Source organism: Betta splendens, chromosome 22, assembly GCF_900634795.4.
Source record: "Betta splendens chromosome 22, fBetSpl5.4, whole genome shotgun sequence".
NCBI lineage: Eukaryota > Metazoa > Chordata > Actinopteri > Anabantiformes > Osphronemidae > Betta > Betta splendens.
The window spans coordinates 13,568,734-13,585,123 of NC_040900.2; the positions used below are offsets into that span (position 1 = coordinate 13,568,734).

The window sequence follows — 16,390 nt, forward strand, 5'->3', positions numbered from 1 at the left end:
TTAATAGAGCAAAACCATATCTGTGTTCATAGTTTCATACTGTAGCACGACTGATTTCAGAAAATCAAACATGGTTTTAGTTCATTCTTAGCTACAAAGCATTTCTAGCCTTTCCATTAAACAGTAGAATCAGTCAAACAGCCCATTTTTGCCTAGGCCAGTTACTGTATACTGTATACTCCCACTAGCCTTTCAAATAATGCTAAATGTGGTTATAATGTGATTGGAAGTTTCCTTGTGGCTTCTAAATCCAACTGGAGTTGGGTGATCTGATATTCTATGTATCTGAATAAAGTGCTCAATCATTCTGTCCAGTATTGCTACAGTAGACTGGCCTCTGAAGGAACATTGAGGCTGTTTCCTCGCTGGGCCCCCTCCTCTAAAGTACCTGAGGTGGTATTATCCTCCATTCTCCATGGCTTAACTTCTGACACTTTGTGAAAGGTTGGCTGAGTTACAGAGAACACAAACAAACACAGGGACACGGGGGTATTCCTTGCCCAGCAGAATATTTATTGCAACAAACCAGACAAAATATATACAAATTAACATGAGGTACACTAACAAGATAAGCATAGCTGGTCAAAATAAAATGTACAACTGAAATCTCAACAGTGGAAGAATAGCTATGTAATATCTGTTTCTACTGGGCGCCAAGCAGCTGATCTGCATCTGAGCAAGCAGCAAACTTTTTTTTCCCTGAAGGAGCTTCTACTTTATTACTATTTTACTTACTTTATTTAAAGTAAAGTATCCCACATTACATTGGAAAAATTCATCACGTTTTAAAATAAATAGAAACATTAAAAAAAAAAATTTAATTAAGTGAGCATATCAAACTTTTTTCTTGTTAAGCACAGGAATATAGGAAATTCATAGTAGCTTGCAGTTTTTGCAATAATCCAATAATAAGTGTATTATTTTCATCTACATAGAAAATATTTCACATTACATCACAAGCATCAACACGATGATCCTACACCAAAATCATTATTCAACACTAACCAAAATATAAATATAAATTATGAAAAATAAAAGATAAAAAAATTTTATTTTAAATTAAATATATAAGTTTAAACTAATCTACATCAAAATTACATTTTAGAATAAAATACTACATTCATGTTATAATGGGATTGTGTACAGTAAACATGTTTTTAAATGTGATAGAGGCTGAGGCTCATCTTTGACTGTCTGTCTTTACAGACTGCTGTTCTGTTCTGGTCAAGGAACAGTTTCATGGCAACCTTACAAACTGGACAGGATGTCCACAACTAAACAACATTTGACGGTCATCCAGTGCTTTAAATGGAGATTATTCCAAGGTTGCACAGTTTTATTTAAACATTAGGGCAAGTGATCAATCTAAAAAATTAGGATAAAATACCTTTGATCGTGTATTTGCTATATGGACTTACTGTATGGAACCCTCTCTTGTTACCTGGTATCAGAGTGAAATCCCTTATGTTATTGCCTTTAATTTCACAGTTTCAGTTTTAAAATGCTGTAGTGTTTTGTGCTGTTGCTCTAAACTACTTTTGCACAGACTCAGAAGTAGACAGGATCACCTTTGTTTTTTCAATAATCTCTCTTGTCCGTTGATCTTAGTTTGTACAAATAATGAAAATCTGTGAGGTACTGCCTCTTGAACTTCTTCAGCAGATTTTGAGGGATATTATCTGACAAGTATTTTCGATGCATGTCCATGAATTTTCTGGAGGCGATGCCACAAATGTGAAGCTTTAGATCAAATTCAAACTCGATGCTGTATCGCTTTTTGCAGTTTTTCAAGGATTCATCTACTTTGTCTAGAAGATCCTTTGTTAAAGACTCATGATAATCAGTGTTTGTCTTTGCTATATCATCCAGCATCTGTTCAGCAGACTTAATCACGTCATTTGCTGTTCTCTGCAAAGAACTGTCTCTTAAACAAAAGACAGAACTTAAACAATTTGTATGTCCTTCATGCTCGGTGCTGACATGAAATTCATCCTTCCCTTGTTCCTTTAGGTTTCCAATGTTCTCACAGAATGATTCAACTTTCCGATTGACAAAACTACCTTTAAACACCTTGATGATGTTCTCACATATGTTCTGTTCTTTCAATCTCATCATCTCCATCATCTTTTCAGTTTCTTTAGTCCACATCTTTTCAAACTCTTCTTTTAGCTGATCATCAGACAGTGAGGGTTGCTCTCTCACAAGTTTGTTTGCCTGTTCTTTAATCACTTCTCTGTATTTCTCCATTTTCTCCTGAAATTCTTTTGAACATTTCTTCAACTCAAGAGCTTCATCCAGGTTGTTACTGTGCAAAAGCCTGATTTCTTTGGCAATACTTTTGATTAAGTTATAGAAATGAATCTTGTATTCCCTGATCAAATCTATGTGTATGTTTTTACTTCTGTAATAGTCTTGAAGCTTCTGCTTCATTATTTTTTCTTGGACTGTTATTTTTTCAGAAACCTCAGATTTCTTTGTCTCAACCAAGTCTTTTAAATGTTGTAGGTTGAATTCTGCTTTAGCATTGAGGATTTTCAATTGTGCTGTTTTTTGTGAGTAATATATTTTTCTTCTGAATTCCCACTCCCACTGATGGAACTCCTGGCAGATTTTGTCATAGGCATGAGCTACCAGAGTGTTTCTGAAATTAAAGAGGAAGTTTTCATATTTCACTGATTTCCAGAGACTTTTTGTCCAAAGTACAAACTCTGGGATCTGAGAGATGGCTCTGTCTTTGTAACAGGACAGTGTCTGTAACAGATGTTTCTTCAGCTCTGCTACAGCTTCGCTGTAACCTGTATTGACTGGTGCCATAGGTGGGGTTCCGTGCCATAGACCTGGGATGTTCCAGTTGTTTTTATTTACGTCATAGTCCAGCACGTCAGTGAAAGCTTTGATATCAGGCAGATTTTCCATTTCTGCTGCAACTTGTGCAATTTCATTAAGTTGGTCTAAGAGTTGTTTTCTTTCAGTCACAGTCTTTGCATGAGCTGAAACTCCAGCAACATTCTGGTGAACAAAGTGGCAAACTGGCTTTTTACCCATGATCTTCATTCTCAGGAATGCGTGAGTAGCAATATGCAGGATATCTTTCATTTCTGCTAAGTTCTCCATCGCTATGTTAATGATGGTGACGTCACTTAGGCCGATGACAAACGTTGCCAACTGGTTGTCGTGTTCAAAACTGTCTTCTCTGTGAGCCATCAGGGGAGATCGTAGACCTTCTGTGTCAATGAGAACAATGAAGTCACAGTTCAGATCACTCTTCACGTCGTCTCCAATCCTGAGGAAGATCATATAAGCTCCTCTGGTGCATCTTCCGCTACTGACAGGGAACTGCACACCAAACATGGTGTTGAGAAGCGTTGACTTCCCGGTACTCTGGACCCCCAGCACGGTCAGTACCAACAGTCTGCTCATCCCTCCAACCCTGTTGTGAAGCTCCATCAGAACGTCTGTCACCCATGTCTCTGGGATGTTGGAGGCATCACCATCCAGCAGCTCTAGAGGATGTCCATCTAGCAGCATGTCAGCAGCTACACCAGGAAGACGACAGATTTCTTCAGAGGTTCTGTTGGTGGAGAACTCGTAGATCAGTCCCATCTCCCTCATGTAATGCTCTATTCCTAACGAGCTGTCCAGTAATTCCTGGTATAACTCTGCTAGCAGATTTTCATCCTTCTTCTCTTTGCTGCTCTGCTCCTTGATTTTTCTATGTAGTAGAGAGAGTTGAGTGTCAGACTGCACATGTGCATTAAGATGAATCTTCATCCATTTTAGGAAAAAATCTCTCTTCTCTGGATCTGTCGTAGAGACATGTTTTATAAACTCTTTCATTGCATCCTGTTGCTTGTGTTTGCCAAGATCCTCCTTAATCTGTAGTTTCTGACTTTGTAACAGAGTTTTATATTCCTCCAGTTCCAGGTTACCAGGTTTCTTCAGCCTGCATTCCTCCATTTCTAATTGTGATAATGTTTTCCATTTAGCTCCTTGTAAAGGAAGCTGGTCTTTCTTGTAGTTTGGTATTCTCTGCACTGGAACCTCTCTCACAATCATCTCAGCTGCTTTGTTTTGTTTTTTACTTCTCTTTTCATCCACAGATAGACCATGTCTACGAGCTTTGTCCTGCATGTTTTCTATGCTAACTGTGTTTACTTTATTGGTCAGAGATCTTCTGATAAATACACAAAGTTTCTCTGAAAACTCTGCTATATTCTCTTTTGGGTCTTTGGCTTTTAACCTACTGTTTGGTAATTCCATCTCTTTGATCATCATCTTGACAGACATAATGTCCTGTTTCGTGGTCCCTTTGCTGCGATTAACAATCAAGAAGAGTTTGGATTTCATATTCTGAAGTGAAGTCAGAACCTTGTGCTCATCTTCTTCCACCTTATCCAGGAAAACAAAGGTGGCAGTTGACACTTCTAACAGAAATCTAAACTGGTTAAGTGATTCACCCACGTCTCCTCTCATGTTAGCAAACGCAACTGGTTCTGGAAAGATGTCCAGATTTTTGGTTCCACTTGGAAGGAACCAGCAAACCTCTACCAGTCCATTGGCTATTGTTCTGTGATTTGTTCCTCCTTTCATGTCCCTGTGCATGAAGATGTTGTTGTTGTATTGGCCAAAACTGAGAACTTGATTTAGGAGCTGAGATTTTGACAAGCTACAGTTTCTTAGCCGGACAAAAGAGCAGAACGGTAACTTTGCTTGTACAAGGCTTCCCTGAACAAACCCTCTAGACTCAGACAGTGTGTGTGGACGCCACTCTCTGACAATGTCTCTCAGAGCCCAGAGCATCAGGCTGCATGCACTGTGGCTGTCGTGGGGGGGCAGCAGCAGCGGCACTGAGAACTGACACATGGACATCTTAGAGGCCATTTCCTGCTGCAGGAAGCTGTCAGCACACAGGAAGAGAGCTACAATGAGATCCAGAGGATTTATTGCACTGTCTGTGGAGTCATCTGTAATAAGGATATCTGTGCTATTTAGATCATTAAGTACTTCATTGTGATTGTTGTTTGTTAACTGTACACAGCTCCTGCACTCAGCACTCAATTTAAACAGTTTCCTGAGAAAGTGTTGTGGTATTTTGTCCAGTGAGTCAACCTCTTCTTCGTGTACACTGCCTTTGTTGATTTCCAACAGCGAATGAAGCGTTAGCTTCTTGCTAAAAAACGTCTTTAGTCCAAGACTGGAGAGGAATTTTTCTGGGTCTATAAAAGAGAACAATAACAAAAAAGTGATTGTTTACTTTATGTCTTTATGACGTAATCAAGATTTTTGATTGTTGGTGCTGACTCTCCTCCTGAATGTTGTGGAGAAGAGGACTTTTATTGTCTCAGATCTGGTTTTCACTTCTGACTTGGGTTTAGGAACTCTTGCAGGCTTGACCAGCCATTTTGAATGATCATAACATCTCGTTTATTATTATATTTATAAAAAAAACAGTTTTTATGCCAGAAGTATCATTTGATTTTGTTGTATTTATCTGCCACACAAAAATAAAAGACAGGTCTGTGAAAATATTGTGGTCGATAGTGCAAAAAAGGTGGGTGACTGCTGACCTTTTAAACTAGTATGTAATCATGGTTTTTGTTTTTTTATATTCTTATATATTTTCTGTTTTTCACAGATGTAGAATGTGAAACATCTTGGCTTATTCTGTTAGGAATATAGCAGGAATACGTTTATACAGTCCACATCATCAGACTACACCAGAGAAACTCACTATGGAGCTGGGTATTAAAATAAATAAAAATAGGATAAGTGGATAATCACAACAATGCAACCAGGTCAAAGATAAATTATACCAGGATAATCTTTTAGCTGTAATCCCTTATCTTGGTTATGTACAGGGGTAGCTCTTTAAGAATGAGGCTGCTGCTGTGCTTGTTTTTCCAACAGCTCCACCCACAGCTGATTATGTTGATGTCAGATGTTTTGAGTCAATCACTTAGTATCTACCATCTTTGCTTTGAAAAATACAGCTGATCAACCTAATCAGATGATTGGAGAACAGGTACTGCAGTGGTTCTCTGAGACCAGAATGGCCCTAGCCTCATCCTCCTGTAACATTATTGATTTAATGTCTTCAATGGTACTGACCTGAAAGCTTCTGTCTCCCTGTGTTCATTGTAGAAGTGCTGATTTCAATTTGCTCCTTGTGCTTCTAGACCTAAAGGAAACAGTAACTGAATATTTGAACCACTTTACAGAATTAAAGATTGGACTATTGAAGCATAAAGCATCTTAATTTGCCACTGGTTAGATGCAATTATAAGCAAAAAAGCAAATAATAACAATAATAATTTGAATAACTGCAACATTTATGGATAAGAAAAAACAACCTATAAAGTTTCTTTAAAGCTTACCTGGCATTAGTCAACAGGGGACTGATGCTGTCTGTCAGTGGTGGAATTTATGCTGCTCAGAAATCGAAAGCATTCAGATCCTGGAACAACAGGTTTATATCACTTAGGTTGTTCTTTAACTTTAACTGTGCTGATACTAATAGAAAATTCAGACTCGTCTAAATTGCTAACCAAACCACACTTATTCATAAATACAAAAGAAACACGAGTGCATCACACTAGCAGGCACATTTTAAACCTGTCAAAATAAATTGAGGGGACAGGGAGTATCTGGACAAAACAATGTAAATCAGACAATCTGAATGCTGGCACTTTGACTAGCTGATGGAGAAAGCTGACAGACCTGATGGAGAGAAGAAAGGTAGAAGGAAATGGAACAGCAGCAATGCAAGGTGCATATACATTTACTGTAAGCTGTTTGTGGTGTTGTCAACATCCAACCAGCAGTGAGTAAAAAGTAACAATGAATAATAAATAAAAAATGTAAAAATAAAATGTGTGATAGCATTCATAAAAATAAAAGCAGTTAACTAACACTTACACTTACATTATTAATTTACAATTGTTTGAACAAACTCAAAAGTGAAAGAATGCAAGAAGCCAAGTCAAGTTTTACTGACTGCACCAAGTCTGTGACCCTTCGCGCCACGAGGGGATGTTTTGGTCAGTGACATCTTTATTTGTTTTTCTATTCATGTCACTTCCTGATTACCTGTTCTGATGGTACATAATAAAATCTTAATCGGTTATTGTAATTAGTTTCACCTGTTGTGGTCTTAGTTTGTCCATTTATTGTACAATGTTACAGGGTGTTAGACCAGGCTTTTTAATTTGTTTATGTCCCCTTTTGCATGTTTATTTTCATTCAGATGCGGATACATGACAAGGGCCACTCGTTTGACAACAACCATGGTCACATTCTGGAACAAGAAGAGTGGTTTGAGAGAGGACTGAGGGAAGAGAGAGGGGTGAGGGAAGCAAGCACACAACAATCGGTGCAAAATATATAAATAGGGATGTACCTTGGCTGACACATTCATAACTAAACAACTGCTGTACTATGGTTTACCTTGAAATTAATATTAATTTCAAGGTAAAAATAATAATTATTTTATTTTTAATGTGATAATAAAAGAACAAATAAAGCTACTTTTTCTGACATTTCGTTTTATTCACAGATCAAAATGTCGAATTTTAAAAGCTGAAATGGTTTTTGTTTTTACGCTTTACTGAATCATGAGAGTCAGAAGTTGATCTGAGCTTATTGCTATTAGCAACTTCTACGGTCAAATCTTCAGTGTGTGTCAGTTTATTCTCTTAAGTCTCTTGAACATGCTGATCATCCTGAGAATTGTCTGGATAATGAAGTAAGCTTGGCTTCGGTTAACTCAGAAAATGCAACACATTTCCCCATGAAGTCCAAACATCTCTGAGCTTCCACACTCGTTGAAACGAATGAAACGTCAGAAAAAGCATTTTTCCTTTTTTCATTACCACCTTAAAATTGAAACAATGAAAAACGACTCATTTTTTCATTTTTCGATTTTTGATTTCAAATGAAAAATCAATTGAACGAAAGTTACACGGACCTAGGAGCAGTACTAGTTTGTGTCTAAACACCCAGGGTTTATAACAGAGCTTTTTTGATTTCATGAGTTTACTGGTACTGATTAAACAACTCAGTCCCCTCGTCAGCTGAGGTCAGGTAGGTTTCATTTGCTTCATTTACAGAAATGCCAGAAACAGGTGGTTTTAAGCTGCTTGTGGTATGGTTAAAAAACTAATCGAAAGCAGTTTCTAGAATAACAGGTTACTGGAATTTCTCTCAGTTTTAACCAGTGTGGCTGGTTTTGCATTTGAAAGCATGTAGTTCATTTCAATTTTGTTTTCTATAGCAATCATTGGAGCAACAGTGACAAACAAAATAAAAACGTTGGAGTGCATACAAGGGTATATATCTTATACCCTAAATTACCTGAATAAAGGGGCATATTAAAATAATAATAAAAATAAAATAATAATAAAATGTCACATTATGGCTTGTTCATATCTTAGGAATCACCAGTAACATAAACATATTAAGAACTGAAAATCTTACTCACACTGCCCATTACCACGGTTACACAAAGCACATGTTACTGTAGTTCTTGTTAAGCACGTTGTATAAGACAGACGACTGACCGAAGTACTGAACATATTTATACATCACAACTTCACATTGCAATCTTAAAACTGTAACAACTTAATAACAACCACCTGACATGGATCCTCCCAACTGCAAAGCCATTGTGTAGTTAATGCTGGTATACACGAGCCAAAACCACCCATTTTCTTTGCCTGAAACCATCCAGAAGTTAACAACTATAGCTCTAAGACAACACCAAACATAGTTTTACAGTATGCTATTGAAATGATATAGTGGCATATCATGTCAGTATATGCCTGTTCCACTATTTTGCCTGTCATTCAAATGTTACCTACTCTACTAGTCTCCGCACTCTGTGCCCATGCCAGTTGAAAAGAGCGAACCTCCTCTAGGCACCTAATTAGAGCATATGGGTTTAAGGTACTCCCTCTAGTGGTGTGATGGAATCCCATATCATGGTCTTTTCCACTAGACTACATAAATAAAAAAACTCCTTTCGGCTTATCCCGTCAGGGGTTGCAGCAATGAATGATTAACATGATTGATAAAGTTCTTATGCCGGACCTGTTACGGCACCCCAAGACCAGACAGAACGGAACCCAAATGCAGTCACAGGCGAGGATGGGCAGATACTAATTGGCACTTATTAACTAAATAAACTAAACTGAGATGCACTGCCAAGCAGGACCAGACAAACTAAACAGAAATACACTGCCGAGCAGGAGTAGCTACAAAAACAGAATAAGGAAACTGAAAGTCACTGCCCTGAGCAGGTCAAATATAACTGTGAGCAAACAAAACTTCAAACACCACAGAACTGGGCTCTTTGCCTATCTGCAAAAGCTCTAATGTAACAAATGAAAATAACGGAGCTGCACACAACCTAACTCACACGTAACCTATCACGATCCGGTTCCAGTTCTGCTTTTATTTTGTAAGGACTTTTATTTGTTAGCCATGTCATCATGTTTTGGTTCCAGTTTCCATTTCCTGTTTTATTTTGGTAGTACCCCCGGTTTCTGTTTCTGTTCTAGCTTCACTTCCTGTTTACCGTATGTCACAGCTGTCCCCGTTTCCACCGGTTATTATCCACATCTGCAATTCATTAGTAATCAGTTCACAGTACAGCACAGCCGTGCTCCGTTCAGGCTCCAGTCCCAGTTCAGTCGTGCCCCGTTCAGGCTCCAGCCCCAGTTCAGTCGTGCCCTGTTCAGGCTCCAGCCCCAGTTCAGTCGTGCTCCGCTCAGAGTCCAGTCCAGCCTTGTCACGTTTAGAGTCCAGTCCAGTCAGGCTCGGCAGCAGCAAGCAGCCCTGCCGGCTCCAGTGAGGAGTCCGCGAGCAGCCCTGCCGTCTCCGGTGAGGAGTCCGCGAGCAGCACTGCCGACTCCAGTGAGGACGCCGTTCCAGTTCCCGTCGGCCCTGTAGAGGTCGTTCCAGTTCCCGTCAGCCCTGTCGAGGTCGTTCCAGTTCCCGTCGGCCCTGTAGAGTTCGTTCCAGTTCCCGTCAGGGTGCCGTTCCGGGGGCTGCCGGAGGAGGAGGATCCATCTGGATCTCCGGTGGTCCGGCCACACTCGCAGAGGCAGCTCCTAGTGGTCCGACGTCTGCCACGTTGACCCCGGTGATCTGACACAGACCACATCTGCCTCAGCTCCTGGTGGTCCGACCACGTCTGCCTCAGTTCTTGGTGATCTGGCACAGATCACACCCGTCTCAGCGCCTGGTGGCCCGGTCCTGGCTGCGCTCGTCTCAGCTCCTAGTGGCCCAGTCCCGGCCGCGCTCGTCTCAGCTCCTGGTGGCCCGGTCCCGGCCGTGCTCGTCTCTGCTCCTGGTGGCCCGGCTCCGGCCACGCCTGCATCGGTTCCTGGTGGCCCGGCTCCGGTTACGTCTGCATCGGGTCCTGGTGGTCCGGCTCCGGTCACGTCTGCATCGGGTCCTGGTGGTCCGGGTCCGGCCACGTCTGTCTTCGTCTCTGGTCCCGGCTCCGTCTCCACGTCTGTCTTCGTCTCCGGTCCTGTCATCGTCTCCGGTAGTGGTTCCGGCTTCTTGTCCGCCATCGCCTCTGGTTCCGGCTCATCACCGGCTCTCATCCCGTCTGCCAGACTGGTGACCTCCTGCTGTTTGGGTGGCGCTGCCTCCTCCGGCGCCGTCCCCCTCGGCTCCGCCATCGTCACGGCCACTCGCCTGGGGAATGTCCCCTCCTGCCGCGGCAATGGCACGGTCTCTGCCGTCGTCAGCCGCCTCGACCCTGGGAGCCTCGGATCATCTCCGTCGGGAGGAGGCCGGCCTCGGCTCCGCCCTCCCGGACTCCGCCGGCCGTCGTGGAGGACTCCCTGCTACCGCCCTCCATGGGAGGGGGTTTTGGGGTCCCATTGAGTCCTTGGGGATGTACTGTTGGACTCTCTGCTCGGTTTTCTGTGTACCTTCGCCTTGGACCTTGTGGTAAATCTCCTGACTGTCTGATCATCGAGTTTTGTCTAGCCCTCGTCTGTACCTCTGCCGTGTTTATCTGTGTACCGAACTACTGCATATTTCCCGGACCTGATCTTGCCTGCTCCCTTTCGTGCCTGAGAACTGTGACTATTCGTGTATGACCTGGATCGCCTGACTACGTTGGTTAATAAACGCTGTTTGTTAACTATAACCCTCGTCCGCGCTGTGCATTTGGGTCCTCCTCCGTGTGTTCCTGACATAACCTACCATGGAACAAGAAGCCAGAGGTCGAGGTCAGACAGGTACAAACACAAGGTCAACCATGAAACACATGACAACTGGAGGTGTCTCCATCCTCCACTTAAATAGTCCTCCAGTTAATAAAGCTCCCGGAAGGAGACCAGCTGCTCAGTGCCGCCCTCTGAGGTTGGGAGGAGACTCACAACAGGACCTGGCAGGGCCTGAGCCCGCGACCTAGGCGACAGGATCACGACCTGCTAACCACTGTGCCAAACGGCCGGACCTTACACAAATAAATCCAATTAAAAGCCCACATAGAGCAAGTCTTTAATTGTGGCCACAAGAGATAAAAGAACAACAGCAACATGCAAGAATTTAAGACTGGCAGGATGGTTGGACTAGTACCTGCCCATTGGAGACACAAAACTCTCAGTCTGATTATACCTGTAGGTGAGGACACAGAAAGGGAGAAGCACAACTACTGGAGAGAAAAGGGACAAAATTAGTCAAACGTAGAACAATGATGCCAGATTATTGTGTAGAATAAACACATGGTATGCTGTCTGCACAGTGTAGTGAGGCTCAAACTATACAGCTAGCTAAACAGGTGAAACAAGAAGCCACTAACAGACAAATAATGTCCAAGGCAACAATGCGTAAAAAGTTGGCAGCCGACGAATCCATCGTCGGGTATTTACTGACGACTGTACTGTATTACTCTAAACTTGCCAAAAACATTTTTAAACATTTTAGCTGCTGAGATTACTGTAGATATTAGGGGAGTTGAGTATTCAGCCATGTCTGCAGGAAAAGCACTAGTGGGAGGATGAAAGCAATCTGAAGAGATGGTGATGAGAAGAAAAATCTGTGTAGCAGTGATGTTGAATGGAGATGGATTGCAAAGTGGAAACAAAGGGTAGGGAACACAGAATGTGCAGGGAGTAGATCAAGTAAGTCAATGACGGCAGTAGGAGCTAAACTGAGAATTTTTACTGGTCAACCCTAGCTACCGAGAACATGATACTACCACCTGATGACCTCATATAGATCCGGTGTGCACCCCACACCCCCAGCAGTCTAGGTCTACTGTAATAAGAGATGGTTCCTGTGACTACCAATCATTGCCAGTGATCTAAACTATCTCTAACTATAAGCTTTATCAAAATGAAAGTTTTTAGGCCTGATCTTAAGTAGAGAGGGTCTCTGTTTCTCAAACCTGAACAGGGAGCTGGTTTCACAGGAGAGGTAGCTGAAGGCCTGGTAGCTCAATGGGTAGAGACTCGACCTGGGATGCAGAAGGCTTTCAGTTAGTCTCACAGAACCGACTGACACTAGGTGTTGATGAATTGATTGAAGATAGAGCTGTATATATCAGAAGAGGTGGTTTAAATTTAGCTGTATGTACACAAAGGAAGCAGGAAGCATAGATGAATGTATCTGAGGAGTACTGGCAATTGTTTAAACAGACTAGAATATTTGCTAAAGAAGCTGAAGCAGCTGAATTTCAAGTTGAAGAGTGGGGTTAGGGTTCGTTTAAACATTGAAAACAGCTGGAATTGATCATTTCCGGTTTCTGTTTTACCATGTTTTTGTGTCACTTTACTCCCGGTCACGTGATCAGTTTGGCTGCGGTCAGTCTGTTAATCATAAGCTCTGTATTTAATCAAAGTAGTTACCTTTTGTTCCCTGCCAGATCGTCGAGTCTTACTACCATGTTCCAGCGCTCTTGCATTACTTACCCGTTGTTTAGTCCTTGTTGATAATTCCTAGCCTGAACCTTAGTTTTGCCTGCTCGACCTGATACCGACCTGCTGCCTGTGTTTTTGACCACGCTTTTACCTGCCTCCTCTGTACCGCTGCCTTTCTGTTTTTGACCATTGCCTGTATCCTGACGACGTCTGCATTGAACTCCTCCAACTTACCTGTACGCTTCCCGAGCTGTGCACGTGGGTCCGTGACTTTAGACTGGAACGCCACCGTGACATAGCTAAATATACCTATATAAAAAGATCAGATAGTTTTAAAAAAAAAAGCTAAATGTTACACCTGTGCTGATCGGGAATCAACAGTGTAAATAACTGTGTAATAAATCACAGATCTACTGCTGCTGTGCCGTTGTCATGAAGACAGTGCTCCAAAGGCAGGAACCTCCACAGATCAGCTCAATCAATTATAGTGAAGCTGATGTACACCCCTGCTTAACAGGCCTGTTACAGCAAAACCATAATGGTTATCACAAAAGCACCTTCACTTTATGAATCCCAAGGCTTTAATGAGCACCTAGTGTGTGTTTTATGATTGCTTTGAAGCAGCTACAGACTAAAGTATAGGTCCAAGGGCTTAACCAAACACATGACACATATGACTACAAACAAGTGAAAAAACTATGTGTGTGAAAAACTGGCCGTAGTGATGAGTTAAATAGAAATGTTCTGGCAAAAAAAGACGTGTCCTCACACTCTAGCTGTGACATCACACACTCTAGCTCACGCAATACACACTAATTGAAAAGCTGAGAATTCCTCTAAACCCCCCCTATACTTAAACTGCTATAACTCAGAAACTATTAAAGATATTAAAGAGCTCAACAATAGGTTAGAGTTGGTTTGACGTTTGACGTAACGTTAGAGCCTAGCCAATCATACTGTGATATCCCTGGTAGCCAATCAAATCAGTCAAATGCCTGACAATAAAACGCTTTAGACTGGCTCTAGGGAAGGCTGATGTTTAGATTCCTGGCTTCTAAAGGTTAAGAAAGCCAGGTCTGGCCTTGGCTTCACACTTGAGCTCAACAAGGTGGTGGACAGGAGGATGTTGGTCAAACTAACATGCATTATGGATAACCCCTCCCACCCCTTGCGCCACACTGTAAAGGCTCTGACCAGCCCCTTATGCACTAGACTGTTTTTAATTAATTAAAGAATGTAATTAATTTATTGTTACTTTGTTTTATGAGAGGAATCATTGTACATCTGGCAACACTGTTGGTTGGCAACTGTTTAAACGTTGGTGTAAGTATTTAGTATAAAGATTAACTTTTTTTATATAGAAACACAAACTCTGTGTGTATGACTGGTTTTGTGTTTAGTTTGTTTAGACTTTTGTTTCCACAAAAGGTTGCACCTGTGTGTGAGCAAGAATGTGATTCATCTTATTGACAATTTTTTTTCAGAAGTCACTTTTGTGTGTTTCTTCCAGTTTCATTGCTCAAGGACAGATTCTTTCTTTGTCCCTTATAAGTACAAATACTTTTTAGACACATTCTTGGCAAGTTAAAAGGAACCTAATTCTTTTACTTTAGCACTGGTATTTTTTAATGCATTTGTTTTTATGTTGTTCAAATCAGAAAACTATATTTGATAAAATCTTAGATTTATCAAAGGAACCTTTCAGATTGTAGAAGTTATTGGACAGGCCAGACTGAAAATCTACTATAGGTCAGAACTCACAAGATTTACCGATTATGAATCTGACTACCTTCTGGCTTGGAGCCAAAACATTCTTAACCTTTTGGACACACCAAAAATAGTGCCACAGCATTTATGAAAATGAAAGCAGACACAGTTGATGTGTCTGTTTGTAAATAACTTACAATTTAGTGTTTGAACTCAGAAGTGAAAGAATGCAAGTAGAAAGCTTGTTTTTCCAGTTCACTGAATTCTTTCGATTTGTGAGTAGCATAAATACTGTGAGTGATGAAACAACTCAGTCTCCTCGTCAACTGAACATGGGTGAGTTGTAAATTATTCCAGCTATTTTAGTATAGTTACCTTAAATGTATTTGTTAAATGGGACTTTATTATTATTTAGTATATTATAATAATTTCCCATAGTTGATTTTCTGTATACATTTATAAAGTAAATGATGTGTGTGAGTGACTGAAGCAGTTCTGAATTAACTTCTACAGTTAACTCACTGAATAAAATCCATACATTTGTGAATAAAATAAATACAGTAAAATAAAAGAAACATGAATGACGCAGAAACTTAAAGACTACTACAAAAGAAACACAAATGTAAATGTGATTGAGAAATACAAAAATTACTTGGCTACAATTTTCTCTTAATTGTATAGGTTTAATTTCACATATACAGTATACATTATATTGCAAATAAACTTAATTGAAAATGTATTTTGCTGTATATAAAGGTTGATATTTGAATAACATTCATTTAGTTTAAGTAAGTTGAATTATTCCACAAAATCTAGATGCTGGGTGGGAGCATCTGCTTGCCCCAGCACTTTTGATAAGCAGGTAATACAAATAGATGAAGTACTGGCCATGTTAATCTAAATCCTTACACCAACGTTTAAACAGTTGCCAACCAACAGTGTTGCCAAATGTACAATAATTATTGTATTTAAACAAATGTTTGTATTTTTGGATATTATATAGTATATACAACATATATATAAGATAGTTTTGGTACTGCCATTCATCATATTTTGATGTCATTTTAAAGCAATATTTTACCGCTAAAAAGCAAGTTGTGTAATGAAATAATTTACATTTTATTAGCAAATATACCTGGTCGTTTGGCGCAGTGGTTAGTGCGTTTATTCATCTGCTGTTAGTGGCTGGAAAAACAAGATGGTTGTCCCTTTACAGAGTCTCTGTGACGATAAGCGGCCTGCCGATATTTCCTACAAAATGAATAAAATCACCATTAGAGTTGCAGCAGCCAAACTGATCGACAAGCTAAAGTTAGCAAAGTAAGCTAACGCTAGTCCCGATAGTCCAAAACATGACAAGCAGCAGCTTGTAACTGTACTCAAACTTCGCAGCGCAAGCTAAAACAATAAAAGGTTGAGTGTACAGATGGAGCAGTTAGTTTTCGCTGATTTCAGTCGACTGTTAGTGCCCTTTCCAGCGTTGATCACACACTCATTACACACTCATGAGCCACTGGTCAGCAGCCCCCCTTCTTGGTCTGTCTGGGGAAGGTGTTCCACTGCTCCACCTGGTGCATGAATGTGCAACTAAGGGTCATTTCTTAAGAAAGATTTAGGGGGCATAAACAAGGCAGCTATGCATTAAGTACATCACAGTGGGGTGTCAAATTCGGCAGGAACGAGGCAAAATTTGAGGCTACATCTGTATTACTTACTCAGTGCTCATTCAACTGTTCTGTCCCAGCTGTTTCCTCTGGTATTCTCATCCTGAAGCTAGTTTCGACTGGTTTGTTTAAAAACAGCAC

General features: G+C 40.8%; 1 protein-coding gene across 6 annotated transcripts in view; it reads right to left on the bottom strand.

The window, feature by feature from the left end:
- Positions 1 to 499: 499 nt before the first annotated feature.
- Positions 500 to 16,390, bottom strand: part of LOC114848151 (up-regulator of cell proliferation-like) — a 38,344-nt gene continuing 22,453 nt past the window's right edge. For 3 of the 6 annotated variants that reach the window (XM_055505645.1, XM_041069101.2, XM_055505643.1), the window contains 4 exons: positions 12,407 to 12,475; positions 6,375 to 6,454; positions 6,109 to 6,178; positions 500 to 5,216 (listed from right to left, as the gene is read on the bottom strand). In XM_055505645.1, the coding sequence (XP_055361620.1) occupies positions 1,579 to 5,216; positions 6,109 to 6,136 (3,666 nt within the window). In that variant the 5' untranslated portion in view covers positions 6,137 to 6,178; positions 6,375 to 6,454; positions 12,407 to 12,475 and the 3' untranslated portion in view covers positions 500 to 1,578. The other 3 variants (XM_041069099.2, XM_029138408.3, XM_055505644.1) reach the window with 3 other exon arrangements.